Here is a 23,245-nt window from a genome sequence, read left to right as displayed (position 1 = left end):
TAACCTAATAAATACTCAGAGCCTACTGCACTTAGAGGCGCCTTGTCTTTTTATCTTTATCACTTTCAGAGCAGCTTCTCCTCTCCAGTGCTGCCGAAGTGCAGCGTCTCACCTAAAGCCTGCTGTATTCCACAGAAGCGCCCATACAACAAACCCTTTTACTTGGACTTCAAAGTCGTACCCTATGATTGCCAATGAGTACCATTCATATCTGTGCGGCTTCAAGCCGCGACAACATCAAAGTAGTCCCTGCAGTACTTTGGTCTGACTTTGATGCAGCTTGAGGTCCATAGACCTAAAGATTACACAGGCATTGCTTAAAGTCGCGGCAAAGTCGCACGGCAAAGTTGCATGACTTTTAGGTCGTACAAGTGTGAAAGGGGCCTAAAGGAACAGTGGCGTTAAAAACAAGCACTTGTGGGTTTAACCAATCGATTTTTTTTTTTAGAATTTATAATTTTCCTTTAAGGGGGAGTGGCAGGGTGTGTGTCCTGTGCCAACATAATTTTGCTAAAAGTCGTCCCTCGTTCTCATCTCAAAATGTTGGGAGGTGTGCTATAGATATACTGTACTTTCTACCCAAAGACCTCTGTAGCAGTGGCGCCTTCAAATGGCTTGTAAGCAATGCATACGGAAGCCGTTTTTGGTAGTTGTCTGCTTTGTATACCTTGCTGTGTTACACACTTCTCATGATGCTGCTAAGGGCTCATTCACACCGGCAGTCGGGGGGAAGTAAAAGCAGGCGGTTGAGCTATAGTTTTATCACCCACCTAAACAAAGAAATGCAGCTGCTCAGGGCTGTACCCATACTGAGTCTGTGAAGTTTTGCTTCTTGGCCATTGCAAAAATGAAACAGCATGTCGCATTAAGCAGATGGTACCACCTCTGAATGCGACCAATTTATGTTAAAAGGGCAGCACCACAACTGCTCTGCAAAATGTGGTTGCAGCAGGGTGGGTTGGAGATCTAAGAGCTAAATAGACGCTTAGGAGGTGACATTGCCTATTCACTGCGTGTCAAACACCCTTTGGAAAGATATCCACTGTGGATCACTTTTCAGAGGGGTAGCAATAAAAGCTGCCAGTGTACACGAGCACTAGGTCTGATATGTATCATTTCATTACAGTGTTTATTATTAACAAAAGTCTGTTTCCATATCTACCATGCCTCACTGTCATGTGTTACATGTGTATGTAGATGATAAGCTAAAATTGCTTTATGCATTCATATCCACATAAAGACATAAGCCTTATACTGTGTATAAACCTGAACTGTGTCCAAAGCAAACTGATTTTCCCTTTTATGTGCCAGTAAGCTGATTGGTTGCTATGGGCACCCAGTTCTTATTTTAAACACATTTATACGTGATAATAAAATGACATGCCGATGATTTTCAGAAACTCTTTAAAGTAGACTGACCATGAAAAAGCATAGATGGTTGCCATTACGGACATGGTTGTCCGTAATAGTAATGGTTGCCATTACGGACATCTCCTTCTGAAAATGCAAGTTGCCTAGTTGTCATACTGACACACTGGGCAGAATTAAGAAAGGGTGTCACAGGCACATGCTTGCACCACTCTCTTAAACATAAAAAATTGAGCAGATGCTGCTCCTAATTAACAAAAGGGGTGCAAACCCCTTTATTAGTTAGGTGCCATCAGTTTTCTGTTCTGTGGCTGTGATGGATGCAGCACCTGGCCAGTGGTGTATTTTGGTTTTGTGCTGCCCTAGGCAAGACTAAAATTGGGCACCCCTCCTATGTAAATTTGCCCCACTCCTTTCTTAACGGATGTGGCTCTCTCCACTACAAGTCCCAGCATATCTCACGAGGGGAGGGGGGATAAGAGAGAGAGAAAGAAGGGGGGATGAGAGAGAGAGAGCTAGAGGGGGTATGAGAGAGAGAGAGCGAGAGGGGGGATGAGAGAGAGAGAGAGCGAGAGGGGGGATGAGAGAGAGAGAGCGAGAGGGGGGATGAGAGAGAGAGCGAGAGGGAGGATGAGAGAGAGAGAGAGAGGGGATGAGAGAAAGAGAGCGAGAGGGGGGAGAGAGAGCAAGAGGGGGGAGGAGAGAGAGAGAGAGAGAGAGAGCGAAAGGGTGGATGAGAGAGGGTGGTGAGAGAGAGAGAGTGGGTGAGAGAGAGGGGGGGTGAGAGAGAGAGAGAGGAGGGGTGAGAGAGAGAGGAGGGGTGAGAGAGAGAGAGAGAGAGAGAGAGAGAGAGGGGGGGTGAGAGAGAGGGAGAAAAGAACGAGAGAGAGAGAGGGGGGTCAGAGAGAGGGGGGAATGAGAGAGGGGGGAATGAGAGAGGCCACTCTAGCAACCAGCAGCCAATAGAGTCTAGGGTGGAGGGGGGGGTTGCGGCCCCCCTGCAAAGTGCCGCCCTAGGCCTGGGCCTTGTTGGCCTGGGCCAAAATACAGCCCTGCACACGGCACAGAAAATAGAGAGCTGGAGCTGCATGCTTCAATCTCTCCGCTGTCCCTGACCCCCCACTCAACTGAGAGCGGGAGAAAGGAGGAGTGTTAACCCTGCATGCTCTGCTCATGTAGTGTAATCACTGCACGATCAGAGAGAGGACATAATTGGTTTGCTAAAAGCTCACATCACATATGAAAAGGTAGAACCTGGCTGGGATCTGCAGCAGTTTCCTATATGGAAAACAGCTGCACTTCCTCTGTAAATTAGAGGCAGGCCCTGTGCCAGTTTCTGTTTTACTCTAAAATAGAAACTGGCACCGGTGGTGCAGATAGACCTGAAATAGGAATATTAAAGGGAAATTAGGTATTGTGGTGCATACCACTTCTGCCAGTTTATTGTGCCATTATAATGGTTCAGGGAGCTTAGTTCCTTCCACAGTCTTTCTTTATTACTTTAAGTCACTAGCTTGGAACAAGCACGCACATAAAGACTTCTAACTTTTGAGTATAGGAGACAATTGAGGCCACAAAAAAACAAAAATAGAGAAATGGCCCTCTGGCGTTCTATTCTTAACAGAGAGCTATGGTGATTTCTAAGTACGTGACTCTCTGGAGCTGCTTTGCTAGTTCTTTCTGTTTTTAAATTAATTTAAACCCAATAATTAGGCTGCGGCCTAAAGTTTTCCCACAACCTTTATTCATTTTTTATTATTTAGGAATTTTATGGTGTGATTGGTGTTAACGGGATGTACACTACCATGAACTGGATACAATTTTCAGGTCATCTACATGGGTAATATTGAAGTCAAATGGTCAACTTCACAGCCAGGTGAACAAATAAATAAGGAAGGGCTGCACTTCCAATAGGATGCAATGAAGATTTATTGGAGAGATATAAAAAACATAAAGCACAGGATGTCACAGGCAAAATGCAGGGGACATAAGGATAACGTGTTTTACACGACTATACATGCTTTGTCAAAACCATGAAAAATTCAAACTGAAGCAAAAATGATAAAGAGTTCACATATCATAATTGTCCAATTATCAGCAACTAGTTGCAGGTGAAATTCCACAGTAATTGAATATTCCCCTTCTCCTCCGTTTATTGTTCTCTTTGAAAACACACACTAGTTTTGAATGAAAAAATAAATATGTAACAAAACCTTACTCCTCATATCAATACAAGGCGCAAGAACGTTACAATAATAAAAAAATATATAAATTATATATATATATATATATATATATATATATATATATATATATATACATACACAAGGATATTACCGAGCATAAATCGTGTTTGTTAATCTAAAGGAAAGGCTATAAAACCATTAGAATAGAACCTTTCAAATAAGGGAGGAAAAGATTAGAAGGTACAGCCAGATCTCTAGGATGGATCCACACCACAGATACATGTTTTTTGAGTCCCATGATATCACTATACCAATATCCAAAAATGTAAAATTATATCTAAAGTCAAGACCATATGGAAATCTATATAAATTTCATCTACAATGTATATAAGGGAGTATATATCGTGGGAATCATGGCGCCACAACGACCAAAAACCAAAATATTTTTAAATTCAAAATATAAACATTACATTATTAAAAATAATAAACCATAATAAAATATACACAACATAGTGCTGGTCACACTATAGCCTAATCATAAAAATGGGATAAATCCCATTCAAAGTCTAGGGCTGCTGGTATTCTCGTTCCCAAAGAAAAGATCCAGAACACCTCACGTTTGCATAATATTCTGAAGTTATCACCCCCTCTTCTTGGCATATTAACCTTTTCAATACCCTGAATTTGTACCAAGGAGGTGTCTCCACCATGCATCTCTTTAAAGTGTCTTGCTACATTGGTGTTATGTTCCTTCTCTATGTCATAAATGTGATTGTGTTAACGATCACGGAGCCTTCTGGTTGTGCGACCCACATACTGTATAGCACATAACTTACAAGAGATTAAATAAGTCACACTTTTTGTGTTGCAATTGATGAAAGAATTTAATTTTGAAAGACCCACTATTCGTAGTGGAAAAAAATTTGGTTGCCTTTAATCAAATGGGGACAACATGGGCAATGCCTCACTCCACAATTAAAAATACCCTTAAAAAAAAAGTACCACTGCGATTTTGGGAATCAAAATCACCAGGGAAAAGGAAATTAGCTAGTGAGGGAGCTCGTCGGGAAACAGTTTTACCCCTTTGGAGAGGATTTTTTTATATTACCCATCTTCATACAAAATTGATATATGACGTTCAATCACCTTTCTAATTTTATTAAACTCAAAACTATATGCCGTAGAGAAGATGGGAATGCTCTCCAAATTAGATCTGAGATCATTTTTAAGTAATACCTCTCCCTCTGAGTTTTTCCAGCGATATCAATCGCTCTTTGAATTATTTTTGGTTCATATACCCAAGCTCGAAATCCATCCGCCATAATATTTTTTTCTCTTTGAAGATCTACTTTCCTACTGCAGATCCTGCACACCCTCGAAAACTGACCCACTGGCATACCCCGGGTCACATGATTGGGGTGCCCAGAATCCACTCGGAGGAGAGTATTTCCTGACAAAGCTTTCCTGTATAAGCCAGATACAATCTTGCCTGCACAATGGGATAATGTCACATCAAGAACGGGGATCAAAGTGCTGTCCAAATGTCCAGTGAACCGTAGGTTCAAATTATTATCGTTGAGGTACTACAGCCAGGTGGTTGGCATTTTTAGAAGTGAGTCAGCTATGGTAGTCTCTGTATTTCTCAGATGACAGGTTTATGTTTTTCCCCCCACTGTGCATTTCACAGATATCTGTGCTTTATTGTTCTGGGACAACATGGCCTAGAGCGATGTAGCTTTGCCACACTGCAGTTCATGTTAATTTTAGCTTGCTTCTGAAGGACTTCTTTCCTAAAGTTTCAAGTGAGATAATTTAATGAAGAGGAAGCGGTTTTTCAAATTCCCCTGAATGTGACTGGAAATTTGAAGAAGACACACATTCACGTCATGTCTATATTACATTAATAAATCGAGTCCAAGGTCAACTCACATTACGCTTTAGTATATTACACCCTATGAGTGCAAAGCGACCTCATTACCTTCCTCATTTGCACAATATAACCTGATATCCTTTTGAGTACATTGTATACGTATTTTGCATGATTCTATTTCTTATTGTTTTTGAATTTCTGCAGTTTCTGTTTCATGCCTTGGAGGTTGAAGTGGCCATACATACAACTAGTGTAGGATTCGGACTAGGAAATGTGTAGAATTAGGTCTAGGATGCAAGGGCTGCTTGACCCCATCACTCACCTCAATTTGACAGGCACTTGGGTGTGGGTGAGCAGACCCGAGTACAAACAGTGACCAATCTGGGGTCCTCGTCTCCACACCTGTCAAATTAGGATAAGCAGCTGTGTCCATGCAGCCGCTGCATCCCCCTACAGTCATATGGGCTGCCTACTCGCAGCACCTGGCTGCTCAAGGCACACAAACCTACGGACCATTAATGCTCTATGGCTTCAGCGCCCACGTAAATGAGGACTATTGCTTTACTAAAACTAGCACTCTTGCTTGTTGTTAAACTAACCCCTCAAAATACACACCTGAACTTCAGAAAGGGTGGGGATGCCCAAAACTGTTGTTCAGACTTACTGGCTCACTGTGTTATTAAAAGAGAAATTCCTGGAATGAACGTATTCTTTACTGTCAGATGTTTGCTCCTGGTCCTTATTGGAATTTAATCACGTGCAGCTGCGTTTGAATCCCACTTGACCAATTGACATAAAACGTATTGGTGCTGGTGTGCAGCCCCCCCTGCTTGGGCAAACAGTAGATAACCCTCCAAAATAGTAATAAATAAACTACAAACTATGGAAATGACATGCTTTCCAGTAAATGAGAACATAATTATCCTAAAATTAACTATAATTTTTTGAGTGCCCCCCAAGGCATACATGTTACACCTGTGGTGGTTAGCTTTCTTGATGGGGGTCTCTAGTGTGGCCACTGAGCTTACCAAATGGCTGTCCATAATTTCCAGTGAATGTAAAGCTACAGAAAGCTGTCAGAGACCACAAACATGCAAGCCTTGTATGTTTGAATTGTCCCTCATTTTGCTTTGTAAGAGTTCTAGGATGTACACAAAAAGTAGAGAGGACAAGAGACACCCCTGCCTTGTATCATTGGAAATTAAAAAGGGATCAGAAAAAAACTGTTGACTTTCACCAATGCAGATGGCCTTCCATTTCAACATGTTGTCCTCTAAACCAACGTATTTACTAGGAAGTATGAAATTCCACTTGAGTCTGTAAAATGTCTTTTGAGCGCCAGTGGAAAGGTATTTTTTCTTTATACTGTCAACTGGAGACACACTACATAAATTGCTAGAGATCACAGCTATTAATGTCCCTTTACAAATGCTTCTATATTTGTGCTCCCTAAAGCCCCGTACACACGTACCAATCGTCGGCCGAACGATCGGACGTCTTTTGTCCAGGGCTGTCCTGTCCGCTGAAAAGTGCAAAAGACTGCACACGAATTTTGTCGGCCAACAACAGCCGACTGCAGAAGTGATGTCATGTGATGGTTAACTTTCCGTGTCTTTTTTCTTCTCTGAGCATGCCCAGTCTTGCAAATCTGCTGATTGTCGGCCGAAATCTGTACTGACTGACGCACAATCGGCTGTTCTGTTGTCGGCCTACAAAAATTTTAATGCCTGCACGACAGATTCTGTTCAGCCGAAAATGCGCTGTCGGCTGTTGGAAGAATCATACTAACAAGCCTACAATCGGCCGATCGGTCAGCGGCCGAATATTTGCGGCCGACAATCGGTACGTGTGTACGGGGCTTAACTCTCCTTTATGTTGGGTACACACTAAACACATCTTGGTTGCCTCCTAAGAAACTGACCAATATTTGCTATCTGGGTGGTTCTATTGGCCACCTCCTGCCCGACATCCTTCATTGGAGCTAGGTGGAAAGTTATCAGTTGAACGGCTGCAGCGTCAAGTCAGATTCAGCTGCTGTTCAGGTATTCTGCCAGCGGCGGCTGTCAGATTGCGAAAGCCACAATGGGAGATTCCTCCATCCGCGCTGTATAGCATGGATGGGGAATCAGTATTACATAACCAGTTTTACTAATAGCGTATTACACTATTTATTTTTTTTTCTCAGCAATATCTCTATTATAAAGGATCAAAAAAAAAAAAAGGATAGGCAGTACAGAAAAAAAGTAAGATAGTGTGAAAGAATAAAACCAAGCCATTAAATTACTACAACCCGGTCCAAAGAATATTTTCTTTCGCTAGCCTGAATAAGGCCCTAAAGCAGGGTACACACTAGTAGAAAATCTACTGAAAATTCCCACCCGATGTGAAATCGTCCGATTTTCGCCTAGTGTGTACACAACTTTCAGCAGCCGATGCCGACATTTTCAACGAAAAAAAACGGAGGGACAAACACCAAAAATTTTTTCGTACGTCCCCAGACGACCTATTTTCGTTCAATGTGTATGCAGTACGTCCGTGAAAAATCGGATACGAAAGACCGCGCATGATCTGAAGTTGCTGACGACCCGGAAGTCTAGGAACAAATGTGCCAAAAAAAAGAAAAATCGGACGAGAAATTTCGTGAACATTTATGCACTGTCGACTAAAAACGGTAATGAACGCTGAGAAGACAGAGAAAAATCGGAGGATATTTTGCCCGATTTTCGTCAAGTGTGTACGGCCCTTAAGAAAGGAAAACACAGACTACTTCTTGAAGGGGCTCTGAGGGCTGCACAAGTGCCAAAGAGCCACAGGCCATTACATAAATTAATGATAGGCTGATGTGCTTACTGTAAAGCGGATCCTCTATTGTTGCACAAACAGGCAGCCAGCTGACACTGCTTATGATGTTTTAATGTACATAAACGGTTGTGAAAACTCCATTGCACCATTCACTGCTCGTAATCATTTTCTTAAAGTGCTTTGCTAGCTTTTTAAATGCCCTAAATAAATCCCTAAGGATCAAAGTTCACTCTATTATTTAGAACAAAAGAATTTTCTCCATGTGATTTTATAATTACAGAGGATGGCTAAGGAGGGGATTACCTAAAATTAAATAAATATTCCAACTATGCAAACCTACATTAATTTGAAAGAGAAAACTGTGTTAAGGGTAAATGAAATACAAAGGACTGGACATATACATGGGCTACACTGGACTTATATAAATATATAAATATATAAATATCATAATAAAAAATATTTGAACAAAAAAAAAAATATATATATATATAAATATTAAATAATATTTAAAAACGTCCATTCATGGTTAGCTAATTGCAGAAACAATATAAACTTGGCTAGCTATAATTGAGTAGTGTGGTGGTCAACAACTGAGGAGTCATAGGTTAAGAGGGTCAAGTTCTTACATCTTCAGACTGTTTAGGAATAAAGGAATTATTCTATTTAATTTGTTAAATATAGATTATTCTCATTTGCGATTTAATCATAACATTTACATAGTTGGGTATCAAGATGGCTAGGAACTTTGGGGCATTGTATCCATTTTGGGAACATGGAGCGCTCATAAAACTATCCATTTACAGCTAGCTATACATAGTTTGGTTTGTGAAAGTTATAACATTGCTCAAATACTAGGTCCTACCTAAATAATATACTCCATTCAGCAAGACCCTCAGCTGATTTCAGGTTTCATTAAACTGGAAGATGTAAAATTGACCCCCATGTGGTCACTTTAAGACTGGCCTCTGAATAGCAAGCCAGGAGCTCAGGACTTTACCATACCGACAACGTTATACACAAAAGTATACCTAAACATACAGCATTGGTGTATTTATGACATTAAATAAAAATCTTACCATAAAATCATTGGTAAACTCGTCAGCATTTTCTTTTTTTCTCAGGTAACCATCAAGATATCGCTGAAGAACCTCCCTCTGCTCCATTTTGTGAGGCCAGCAGAAAAATATGGTCACATTAGGTAGATTTTAAATGAGACCACCAGGCAGAAGCAAGGCGTGTGGTTAACAAACATCTCGGCAGAAAGAAACAAGTATAAAGTCTTAAGCGGAAGCTATTACTGACAGCTTCTTGTGGTCAAACAAGAAACCAACAGGGTCCTATAGCCTTCCACTTTTGCCAAAAGGCTCCATTATGTACAAAAAACGTCTCATTTATAATTCTAAAACAGCTGTGAAAATGAAAAACCTACTACCACGCTGAACATGTCTGTTTGCTGATAATATCTTGTTACCTTTTCCTCTTTCTCATACACAATGTGTTCATTGTTAACACTCATCGGTGAGAAATGATGCTATTGGACATATTAGAATACTATCTTTTTTTTTTTGTTGCATATTCTTTATTTTGACAATAAACTGGGCAACATACCGCATTTAGCCCTCGTTCGCATTGGAGCGACTTGTCATACGATTTGAAGGGTCAAATTGCATGACAAGGGTACTGTTCAAATCGGTGTGAGGCCGACTTTGCGGTGCCACACCGATTTTAAGTACTACATCCATTACTTTTGGCGATTTTAGGTGCAAGTTGAATAGACATCTGTGCATCAGATGAAGTCGCATGATTTCAAAACTGCAGTCAATGTGAACTGGGCTTAGACATGTTCAACGGCAAGACCATATAACAGAAGGAGATCGGGTAGAAAAAAGTCACAACACTCTGTAACAGATATGATAATGCATAAGGGTGACAAGTAGAAATCATCTAAAGAGAAAAAACACCAATAGGGAAGCCTAAATCAAAAGCACTCCTCCATATGAAATTACCACTCCTCCAGGAGGCCATGAAATGGTAATTTTTACCCTGAATTTAATGGTGACATGGGTCTCCTGTAGAGAAGACACGAGGGGATCCATAAAATGTAAACAAAAACTTCCCCATTCTGTCTCTCTCCCCAGAGTACAGTCGAGAGCTACAGTGTCTCACAAAAGTAATTGCACCCCTGACATGTTTGTAAAAATTTTATTATATCTTTTCATGTGACAACACTGAAGAAATGACACTTTGCTACAATGTAAAGTAGTGAGTGTACAGCTTGTATAACAGTGTAAATTTGCTGTCCCCTCAAAATAACTCAACACACAGCCATTAATGTCTAAATCGCTGGCAACAAAAGTGAGTACACCCCTAAGTTAAATGTCCAAATTGGACCCAAAGGGTTAATATTTTGTGTGGCCACCATTATTTTCCAGCACTGCCTTAACCCTCTTGGACATGGAGTTTATCAGAGCTTCACAGGTTGCCACTGGAGTCCTCTTCCACTCCTCCATAATGACTTCAAAAGCTGGTGGATGTTAGAGACCTTGCACTCCTCCACCTTCCGTTTGAGGATGCCCCCCAATAGGGTTTAGGTCTGGAGACATGTTTGGCCAGTCCATCACCTTTACCCTCAGATTCTTTAGCAAGACAGTGGTCATCTTTGAGGTGTGTTTGGGGTCGTTATCATGTTGGAATTCTGCCCTGTGGCCCAGTCTCCAAAGAGAGGGGATCATGCTCTGCTTCAGTACGTCACAGTACATGTTGGCATTCATGGTTCCCTCAATGAACTGTAGCTCCCCAGTGCTGGCAGCACTCATGATACCTCAGACCATAACACCCCCACCACCATGCTTGACTGTAGGCAAGACACACCTGTCTTTGTACTCCTCACCTGATTGCTGCCACACACGCTTGACACTATTTGAACCAAATAAGTTTATCTTGGTCTCATCAGACCACAGGACATGGTTCCAGTAATCCATGTCCTTAGTCTGCTTGTCTTCAGCAAACTGTTTGCAGGCTTTCTTGAGCATCATCTTTAATGAGACTTCTTTCTGGGACGACAGCCATGCAGACCAATTTGATGCAGTGTGCAGCGTTTGGTCTGAGCACTGACAGGCTGACCCCCCCCTCCCCTTCAACCTCTGCAGCAATGCTGGCAGCACTCATACGTCTATTTCCCAAAGGCAACCTTTGAATATGATGCTGAGCACGTGCACTCAGCATCATTGGTCGACCATGGCGAGGCCTGTTCTGAGTGGAACCTGTTCTGTTAAACCGCTGTATGATTTTGTCCACCGTGCTGCAGCTCAGTTTCAGGGTCTTGGCAAACTTCTTATAGCCTAGGCCATCTTTATGTAGAGCAACAATTCTTTTGTTCAGATCCTCAGAGAGTTCTTTGCCATGAGGTGCCATGTTGAAATTCCAGTGACCATTATGAGAGAGTGAGAGCGACAATGCCAAATTTAACACACCTGTTCCCCATTCACACCTGAGACCCTGTAACACTCACGAGTCACATGACATCGGGAGGGAAAATGGCAAATTGGGCCCAATTTGGACATTTAAACTTAAGGGTGTACTCACTTTTGTTGCCAGCAATTTAGACATTAATGGCTGCATGTTTAGTTATTTTGAGGGGACAGCACATTTACACTGTTATACAAGCTGTACACTCACTACATTGTAGCAAAGTCTAATTTCTTCAGTGTTGTCACATGAAAAGATATAATAAAATATTTACAAAAATAGGAGGGGTGTACTCACTTTTGTGATATACTGTACAGTAGGTGCAATAAGATAACCATTTTATGTAAGTAAAGTATGTAGGTATATGAGTAAGTATTCAACAGTTACACATGATATCGCTGTGAAATCTTCTTTTTTCTTTAGTACTTTGGTAATAGTGATACAAACATTGTTTTAATGGAACATATGGGTATAGGAAAATGGAAGTCATTACTTTTAAAGCCTAACAATAAGCCTTTTTTTTTAGCTTATAGCAATTCACGGACAAAACAACATGAACTTTTACTATATCTCCAGAGGTAGTTCACAGAAGCCATATTATAAAATATTATTTTTATTAATCAAAAAATCCTTAGTAAAAGTTGAACCAAAGTCACTATAAAAAGAGCAATTAAAAAATAGGATTCATCAACAAGACCTTAGAGAACAAAATAGAGTAGATACAGAAATGAAAACCAAAGTCTTTGCGTTTTGCAGTTAGACATCGGCTTCCTGGGGACTTTTTCTGGTCTCACATAGTTACATAGTTACGTCTTGGCTGTAAAAAGACACAAGTCCTTCCAGTTCAGTGCTACTCAGCTCCTGTCCTCAGGCCCCACTAACAGGCCAGGTTTGCAAGATAACTGAAATACTGTACATAACAGGTGATATCATTTGCTGCTCAGTGATTGCAGTATTCTACTTTACATCTTCCCATGGTAATACTTAAAATCTGGCCTGTCAGTGGGTCCTGAGGACAGAAGTTAAGAACCACTCATCTAGTTCAACCAATAAAAGGAAAGAAAAAATACACAATCCTATACCCGCAGTTTATCCAGAGGAAGGCAAAAAAAAACAAAAAAAAACAGCAAAGCATGATCCAATTTGCTCCAGCAAGGGAAAAAATTACTTCCTGATCCCCCAAGAGGTAATTGAATATTCCCTGGATCAACTCACACATGCATTGTTCCAGCCTAGGACAAAATCAAATGGACAAATCATAATATACAAAACAAAATAAAAAAAATTTAAACATACAGTATATGTACAAAACATACAGTCAGGTCCATAAATATTGGGCTATCGACACAATTCTAATCTTTTTGGCTCTATACACCACCACATTGGATTTGAAATGAAACAAGATATGCTTTAACTGCAGTCTTTCAGCTTTAATTTGAGACTATTTACATCCAAATCAGGTGAATGGTGTAGGAATTACAACAGTTTGTATATGTGCCTCCCACTTTTTAAGGGACCAAAAGTAATGGGACAGATTAACAATCATAAATCAAACTTTCACTTTTTAATACTTGGTTGCAAATCCTTTGCAGTCAATTATAGCCTGAAGTCTGGAATGCATAGACATCACCAGCCGCTGGGTTTTATCCCTGGTGATGCTCTGCCAGGCCTCTACTGCAACTGTCTTCAGTTCCTGCTTGTTCTTGGGGCATTTTCCCTTCAGTTTTGTCTTCAGCAAGTGAAATGCATGATCAATCGGATTCAGGTCAGGTGATTGACTTGACCATTGCATAACATTCCACTTCTTTCTCTTAAAAAACTCTTTGGTTGCTTTCGCAGTATGCTTTGGGTCATTGTCCATCTGCACTGTGAAGCGCCGTCCAATGAGTTCTGAAGCATTTGGCTGAATATGAGCAGATAATATTGCCCGAAACACTTCAGAATTCATCCTGCTGCTTTTGTCAGCAGTCACATCATCAATAAATACAAGAGAACCAGTTCCATTGGCAGCCATACATGCCCATGCCATGACACTATCACCACCATGCTTCACTGATGAGATGGTATGCTTTGGATCATGAGCAGTTCCTTTCCTTCTCCATACTCTTCTCTTCCCATCACTCTGGTACAAGTTGATCTTGGTCTCATCTGTCCATAGGATGTTGTTCCAGAACTGTGAAAGGCTTTTTTAGATGTTGTTTGGCAAACTCTAATCTGGCCTTCCTATTTTTGAGGCTCACCAATGGTTTATATCTTGTGGTGAATCCTCTGTGTTCAATTTGGTGAAGTCTTCTCTTGATTGTTGACTTTGACACACGTACACCTACCTCCTGGAGAGTGTTCTTGATCTGGCCAATTGTTGTGAAGGGTGTTTTCTTCACCAGGGAAAGAATTCTTCGGTCATCCACCACAGTTGTTTTCCGTGGTCTCCCGGGTCTTTTGGTGTTGCTGAGCTCACCGGTGCGTTCTTTCTTTTTAAGGATGTTCCAAACAGTTGATTTGGCCACACCTAATGTTTTTTCTATCTCTCTGATGGGTTTGTTTTGTTTTTTCAGCCTAATGATGGCTTGCTTCACTGATAGTGACAGCTCTTTGGATCTCATATTGAGAGTTGACAGCAACAGATTCCAAATGCAAATAGCACACTTGAAATTAACTCTGGACCTTTTATCTGCTCCTTGTAAATGGGATAATGAGGGAATAACACACACCTGGCCATGGAACAGCTGAGCAGCCAATTGTCCCATTACTTTTGGTCCCTTAAAAAGTGGGAGGCACATATACAAACTGTTGTAATTCCTACACCTTTCACCTGACTTGGATGTAAATACCCTCAAATTAAAGCTGAAAGTCTGCAGTTAAAACACATATTGTTTGTTTCATTTCAAATCCATTGTGGTGGTGTAAAGAGCCAAAAAGATTAGAATTGTGTCGATGTCCCAATATTTATGGACCTGACTGTATTTGTAATATTACCATATACCATATAGCATTGATACACAGGATACAAGGGGGATAGAGGAAGATTTTTTTTGTTATAATAATTCTTTACAGTACAGTAATTCATACCTTTTAAGGTCCACCTCACAAATATACGTCTAGGGGACAAAGGCAGGAGCAGAGATGTGGGCCCACCAGAAACAGGCCCACCCCGCCTGTGGGGGGGGGGGCAGACACCACACAGGGGTCAGCAGAACCAGAAAGGAAGCAACACTGCAATATTGTATATAGAGGCCCACTGTGTAATAGGTAGTATCAAAGCAAATACTTTTTAAAAGGTCAGATAAAGAATTTGTGTGAAAAATTAGGAAACGGTTCGAGAGGGGGAGAAGGGGGGGAGGGGGAGAGAGAAACATAGGAGGGGGTGAAAAGGCAAAGAGAAGGGCCAGGAGAGGCAAAAAAGGAAAAATGGGGGAGAAAAGAAGAGAAAATAGAAGGGGACAGAGGGGGAAGAGGAGGGGGAAAGGGGAAGAAAGGGAGGGAATGGAAAGCAGAAAAAAGGGAAACAAATGTGACTCACTGGGGAGATATCCCTTTACTGCTTGTCCCATAGCCAAATCAGGAAGTGAGAGGAAATCCCTCCAAAGTGACGGAATCCCTGGTTGTCACCAGAAGAGTTCCCCTTTATTCTTGTTCTGGTGACAGCCCAAAATTTGCGATTTTCTTTCATTTTCATTCTTGGTGATAATGTTTACCAGGACAAAAAGAGAGGGTGAATTTCTAAAAGGGACAAGGGCAGCAATAAGAACCTAAACCCAAAGACAAGCGAGCTGCTGGATTCAGATTTTCGAAGGGTCACTGAAATTGTCATTGGGCAAACTGGCAACACAAAAGAGGTACCCCCTCAGGAACAGGTAGAGGACCCAAAGTTGAGAATCCACATACAGCCCAATGACAGCACCAAATAAATGTCCAAGGTTCCAAGATTTTAAATGATAAAATATTTATAGCAGAAACAATACCCCTTCATCAAGGCTACAAACTTGTGCAAATACGAAGGTCTTAACCACTTAAGCCCTGGAGGATTTGGCTGCTAAAAGACCAGGGGGTTTTTGCGATTTTTTACTGCGTGACTTTGACGGACAATTGCGCGGTCGTGCGACGCTGTACCTAAACGAATTTCACGTCCTTTTTTTTCCCACAAACAGAGCTTTCTTTTGGTGGTATTTCATCACCTGTGCGATTTTTTGATCATGCGCTATAAACAAAAAAATAGCGTCAATTTTGCAAAAATAACAATATTTTTCAAATTTTTTTATATGAAATTCCCCAAAAAAAAATGTAAAAATCAAAATTTTTTAACATTTTTGGCCAATTTGTTTTATGCTACATATGTTTGGTAATAAAAATTGCAAAAAGCGTATTTTGATTGGTTTGCGCAAAAGTTATCGCGTTTACTAACAAAGGGAAAGATTTTTGTCATTTTTGGTGTTTTTTTTTTAACGCGTAATGGCGGCGATCTGCGATTTTTTTTTTCGGGACTGCGACATTGCGGCGGACAGATCGGACCCTTGACTGACATTTTTGACACTTTTGGGGTTACCAGTGACATTACTACTGCAGTAATCAGTGCTATACATATGCACTGTTACTGCAAAAATGACACTGGCAGGGAAGGGGTTAACTGTTTTGGAGAGGGAGGGGTTAAGTGTGTCCTAGGGACGTGTTTCTAACTGTAGTGGGACATGGCTATTGGTGTAAAAACAAAGATCAACGGTCCTACATAGTAGAACCATCTGATCTTCATTTTTACACCGGGGAGAATGACGGGCGGCTTGTTTACATAAGCCGCTCCGCCTTTCTCCCTTCACCGGAGCGATCGTGAGTGACCGGCGGACGATCGGGTCCGCCGGTCACACGCACTGACTTGTCAGTGAACGAGCCGGGGCAGGCGCGCGCCCGCCCGCAGTTGGCTCACAAGTCAGTGACAGGCGAGTGACGTACCCATACGTCACTCTGCCTGGCCGGGGCTGACCGCCGCAGTATATAGTCGTGCGGTGGTCGGCAACCGGTTAAATATGGTAAAAGGTCATAAATAAAAAAAATGAATATACAAGTGATAAAGATAAAGGTAAAAGAGTATTTACGTGTTTGCATATAATATGTGATTCCAGTAAATAGCAGACTTCAAAGATAATAATATCATACACACCAGATACTAGTTAATAGGGGTTTGGGATCCCTCGCCAGAGTGAGCAAGTCAGAAATGACAACGCCCAAATTTCTGTTCTCAGGGGTTCTCTTTAGTTGTTTTACTAAAAGCCATGTAACTAAGGAAAAAAATGTATATTTTGAAAACTACAGCTCTGTTAGAAAACCTACACAGTGAAAAGTTTTGTTACACACAACTGAAGCTACTTTCTCCACCTCCAACTTCCTGCATAATTAAAAATCTATTGATTTCAAATTTGAAGAGATAGAAGTCCCTATAGATTGCTAGTTAATATGTTTACCTGTTTTCCTTCCAAAATGTTGTTCTTACATGAAATGTATGTATAGACTCTTACACCTCCAATAAATACTGCTGATTGATGGCACAGGAAATGTCACAAAATTTCGGAGAGGGCCTGAACTTTTTTTTCCTGTCATTAGTCTATGAAAATGTGTAGTGGCTATACTGACCCTCTGCCTACAATACTTTTCTGGGTTAATGAAAAACAAATAATATGCAAATCAAGATTTAGACTTTACTTGCTCCATGACTGTTCCATGTCTATGATCAGGGCTGCTGTTAGAAATCATAGGACCCCAAAAACCTCGTAAAACCCCCACCCCCTGTCAAATGTTCTTTGATGAGCAATTTAAATGCTGGCAGTTCTTCAGACAGCAAAGCACATGGGAACAAGCTCTTTATTTTTAATTTACTTATTTTTTTAGAATGTTATTTTTTTAACTGCCCTGTTGGAGGGGGGGGGGGGGGGCTTTGGTGAGGTTTTACTTTTGAAACAGAGAAAGGGAATGAGGATATAGATTCCTCCATCCCCTTCTCTACAGCCTCAGATGCACAGATGAATGAATACAAAGCTTTTAGAGGCTTCCTGTTCATTCAGAAACAGAAGCATAGTAAACACAATTTTACTATGCTTCAGTGATAAATGAACACAGGAGTGATCGGTCCTGATCACTCATAAGGGTCTTTCAGGAAATGAAGGGGCTAATAAATATGACATATTTAACGGCCCCTGTCCTCCCTTCTGAAATGATACCGCTGTGTGCCCTCATCAGTTGCCAGCAGGAGGGTAAAGAAAGCAGGGAAGGCGGTAGCGCTGTGAGGGAAAGGGTACACAGGGGGTCCCAGACAGCAAGTGAAAGGGGACCAAAAAGCAGGGGGTGGGAGTGATCAGAGCAGTGGAAAGGGGGTGGGGGCGCAGATACTTGAAACTGATCCCCCTGCAATGCAGCTGGAGGGAAGGGGAAGCTGACAGCACTGCAGGGGGAGCCACAAGAGGATCGGTGTCAGCAACAGGGCCGAAACTGGGGGAGCACATGCGGTTCAGGTGGAAAATACAGCCGATGGCGATCAGTTCTAGTAAATGCCTCCCTCTCCTTGCTTTCTACTGCATGGGTCCCCCCTGTCCTTACCCCCTCCCCCCCCCCGCCCTGCCGGCTGCCCCCTCTCCCCTCTCACCTCCCCACTGGCCGCTGCCATTTACCAATGTGTCATTTACCAGTCCCCTTCTTTTCTGAATGAACAGTGAGTGATCAGTAATAAACAAGCAAAAAATTGGGGGAGCAAACCCTGAACATGTATATCTAAAGCCGGTGCAGCTATGGACCAAGCAACATGTATATTAAAAAAGTATAGCGCAACCATGCAAAAGAAATGACTATTAAATATGGAGACAATCCATAAATAAAAATGGGGGTTTAGTCCCACCATATGGCCATATCGTGCTCAAGCCCACCACTGCGTCAAAGTACCCCATTATCAGTGGGTCCTACACTATCCATAGAAAAGGGGTGAATCCAGCCTCTCCAACCCTTGGAGACAACACTCCTTGCTGGGATGGATGTGCTAATGCACTACAAAGGACTCCTCCTGTATCTACTTGATGGTGGACTCTGATAGAGTATAGGTGTGTGTGGGGGGTGGGATGCTCAACCACAGAAGTCTGGTCAGACTGAATACATAATAAACAAGCAAAAAATTGGTACTGATCACTCACTCTGTTTATTAATAACTGTAGCATTATAGACTGTGTTTACTATAGTTCTGCATGTGAATGAACAGAGTGCACTTCCCATTTGTTCATTGTCCATTGAGAAGAATCTGTGTCCTCAATTCCTGTCCCAAAAGTGAGACATCAGGGGTCTGTTTAAACTCCTGATATTTCCCCAAAAACCCCACACAGGCTCCTAAAAAATTGTAAAAAAAAAAATAATAATAAAAATGAATATTGTAAAAAAAAAAAAAAAAAAAAATATATATATATATATATATATATATATATAATTGTAAAAAATATATACCTGAAAAACAACTGACACCATCCACTGCCCCACTGACACTGTCCACTGCCCTAATGGCTGACACAATCTACTGCTCTACTGACCTTGTCCACTGCCTCTTACCTACCTCCTGATACCAACCTCTCCCCTACTGACATGGTTCACTGGTCTACTGACACCATCCACTGCCTCCTGCCTACCTCCTGATACCAACCTCTCCCCTACTGACATGGTCCACAGCCCTACTGACACAAACCTCTCCCCTACTGACATTGTCGATAGCCTTACTGACACCAACCTCTCCCCTACTGATACTGTCTACTGCCCTACTGACACCGTCCACTGCCCTACTAACACTAAACTCTGCTCTAATGACACTGTCCATACACTATCCACTGTCCTACTGACAGTGTTGCCAACCGTCCGTTAATTTATAGGCAGCCTGTCAATTTCAGCCCATTTTTGGGCTGCCCGTAAATGCCCGTTACGGGCGGTGGTGCCTGTAAAAAGATCGCCATTGTAACTGCGCATGCACCGTTCTGACACCTGCCGGGCTCGAGAAAGCTCGTACAAGAACGGCAGGATGGGCGCATGCGCAGTTACGTAATGGGGCCATCTGGCGCTATTTTTAAATGAAAGGCACTTCTTCTCGGTGGCCCCTCACCGCCACAGCAGAGGAGGAGCCAAGGAGGACAGACACTCATGTAAGTGAAGCCAAAAAGGGGGCAGAGGAGGACACACTGATGTGTCTAGTACAAAATACTAGATGTAGTAGCTTGTTGTGGGGTGTATTCATTTTTGCATCAAATAATTTGAGTAAAACTGACATTTTTGTAATCTAAGTTATAATATAAGCCTTACTTTCATGTAATAAGCTAAACCAATGTTCTATAAAAATTTTCTTATGTTCATTGAGATTTTGATTAAAATCTTACTTTTCAAAAGGGGTTTACTCACTTATGCTGAGCACTGTATATCTGTAGTGTTTACTTTTCTATCTCCAAAGCTCTAAGTGTCATTTCTCTCTGGTGCTTCATTCCTCTGTTATCAGCACGAATAACTTCTGACAAGTTTTACTGACACTTAAGATACATTTGTGATGGGGAGGAGAGCTCAGCACACAGCTTGTCTATTCAGAACACAGCTCTGCATCCTTCCTTCATTCCTCTGCTGTGTGTGTGAAAGGGGGTGTGTCCCTTTCCTCCAATCAACTCTTACACACTGTACAAGAGCTCTAACTGCAGCTCCCTGCCCCCTCCTCTGTGCTCATGACAGATGAAGAAGGATTTTATCTAAATTAGGCACTTTTAAAGGGATGTAAGGGGAAAATGGCTACAGATAGACAGGGGGAACCTATGTAGGAGAATTTGTTTCATCTCTGTGTATCATCAGATGCTATTCACTTCACTGGGTATATATTTGGGTTTACAACCACTTTAAGCAATGGCAAGCCACCTATTGCTCTCATGAATGGTATACTTTAATCACTCAGCACTGTGCATTTACCAAATATCTATTTAAAACTGTTTGTTTGTGCGGGGTAATATGGTCTACAGCTGTGTAGCTTTGTAAGTATGGTAATTTAGTGGCGGGCCAGCTAGTGACCAGAGAGATGACATCACTTCTCACTGCCTGCCCTGCATCACTGTAGTTCCGCCCTCACGAGCAGCAGAGAGATTACATTATCTCTTACTACCTGCCTTCACTCTGGGAGCCATGTGCAGAAAAGTTGGGGCGAGACTGCCAGATCTGCTATCGCTGTTGCCTGCCACCAAATTGCCTTTACAATTAAAAAGCTGAATCTGGTATTTTTTGGTGACAGGAAACAGTGGGAAGCTTCAGCTGGTGGCAGGATAGTGCCAATTTGCATCTGGTGGCAGGCGATGTAGCAAGTGACAATTTGCATCTGGTGGCAGGCCACGTGGCAAGTGACAATTTGAATCTGGTGGCAGGCGACATGGCAAGTGACAAGCCCTATCTGGTGGCAGGTGACATGGCAAGTGACACTCCACATCTGGTGGCAGGCAACGTGGCAAGTGGCTTATGGCAGCAAATGACAAGCTGCATCTGGTGGAAGGTGACATGACAAGTGACAAGCTGTATCTGGTAGCAGGCGACGTGGCAAGCGACAAGCTGCATCTGGTGGGAGGTAACGTGGCAAGTGGCAATCTGCATCTGGTGACAGGCAACATGGCAAGTGGCAATCCGCATTTGGTGGCAGGCAACGTGGCAAGTGACAATCCGCATCTGGTGACAGGAGACATGACAAGTTGCATCTGGTGGCAGGCGATGTGGCAAGTGACAAACCGCATCTGGTGGCAGGCGACGTGGCAAATGACAAGTTGCATCTGATGGCAGGCAATGTGGCAAGTGACAATCTGCATCTGGTGGCAGGCGATGTGGCAAGTGACAATCCACATCTGGTGGCAAGTGACAATCTGCATCTGGTGGCAGGTGACATTAATGACAAGTGACAAGCTGTATCTGGTGGCAGGTGACATTAATGACAAGTGACAAGCTGTATCTGGTGGCAGGTGACATTAATGACAAGTGACAAGCTGCATCTGGTGGCAGGTGACATTTATGACAAGTGACAAGCTGTATCTGGTGGCAGGTGACATTAATGACAAGTGACAAGCTGCATCTGGTGGCAGGTGATATTTATGACAAGTGACAAGCTGTATCTGGTGGTAGTTGACATTAATGACAAGTGACAAGCTGCATCTGGTGACAGGCCACGTGGCAAGTGACAATTCGAATCTGGTGGCAGGCACCGTGGCAAGTGACAATCCGCATCTGGTGGCAAGCAATGTGGCAAATGACAAGTTGCATCTGGTGGCAGGCAATGTGGCAAGTGACATTCCGCATCAGGTGGCAGGCGTGTGTGGTAAGTGACAAACCGCATCTGAGGGCAGGCGATGTGGGAAGTGACAATCCACATCTGGTGGCAAGTGACAATCTGCATCTGGTGGCAGGTGACATTAATGACAAGTGACAAGCTGTATCTGGTGGCAGGGGACATTAATGACAAGTGACAAGCTGCATCTGGTGGCAGGTGACATTAATGACAAGTGACAAGCTGTATCTGGTGGCAGGTGACATTAATGACAAGTGACAAGCTGCATCTGGTGGCAGGTGCCATTTATGACAAGTGACAAGCTGTATCTGGTGGCAGGTGACATTAATGACAAGTGACAAGCTGCATCTGGTGGTAAGTGACATTTATGACAAGTGAAAAGCTGTATCTGGTGGTAGGTGACATTAATGACAAGTGACAAGCTGCATCTGGTGGCAGGCGACGTGGCAAGTGACAAGCTGCATCTGAAGGCAGGCGACGTGGCAAGTGAAAAGTTGCATCTGGTGGCAGGCAACGTGGAAAGTGACAATCTGCATCTGGTGGCAAGTGACAAGCTGCATCTGGTGGCTCCCACTGATCTTGCATTATGGTGAGTTGAACCATTTTATATATTGCATTTTTTATATATTACATATATTACAATGTAATAATAGAAATAATGCACTTCAATCATCCTGAAACCATATCAACCATGTTGCAATGATTGAAGAACCAACAACAGCCATTGCCCTGACAAATTGCCCACAAAAAAAAGGTTGGGGACCGCTGCACCTAAACATTTAATAGCATTCAATGTTCCTCATTTTTAATATTCAAAGAAACTCCCCCATCCATTCATGTCTTGTTTTGCTTGGAAATCACATTGAACCCCCGTCTAGCATTTCCGACCGTGGCCATCTTGAGAAAGGGCAGATGATTTATGTAGCATTTACTTCCTGGATCCCATCTGCCTTAGCCTTAGAATCATGCAGGCAGGAGGGTGTTCTTAGCTAAAAAGCCCCTCCTCCCTCCTGAAGACTACTGGGATATATGACATCATTTGCCTAGGCAAGAAACCAGGAAGTAACTGAAGTAAAATAAAAAAATATAGTGTAACATGAGTAAATATAATATACTTTCTTATCTATTTACTAATGCTAGCAGCCTAAGAATTAAAAATAATGTTGATTGGGAGATGGAAGAGTGAAGTTCCCCTTTAATATTACAGTATACCAATCCTTAAATGTGGTGACTGCATTTGTTTTC

At 42.2% G+C, this 23,245-nt stretch overlaps 1 protein-coding gene across 1 annotated transcript in view; it reads right to left on the bottom strand.

Moving 5' to 3' along the window:
* Positions 1-9,627, bottom strand: part of PTPN22 (protein tyrosine phosphatase non-receptor type 22) — a 230,343-nt gene extending 220,716 nt beyond the window's left edge. The window contains exon 1 of the mRNA XM_082246091.1: positions 9,303-9,627. Coding sequence (XP_082102217.1) covers positions 9,303-9,389 — 87 coding nt within the window. The 5' untranslated portion in view covers positions 9,390-9,627. The remainder of the gene's footprint in view (positions 1-9,302) is intronic.
* Positions 9,628-23,245: the final 13,618 nt, after the last annotated feature.

The sequence above is a fragment of the Pelophylax lessonae genome (genome assembly GCF_965119305.1).
Source record: "Pelophylax lessonae genome assembly, chromosome: 2".
NCBI lineage: Eukaryota > Metazoa > Chordata > Amphibia > Anura > Ranidae > Pelophylax > Pelophylax lessonae.
Note: the sequence above shows the minus strand (reverse complement) of the source record. Positions and strands in the feature narration are given on the sequence as shown.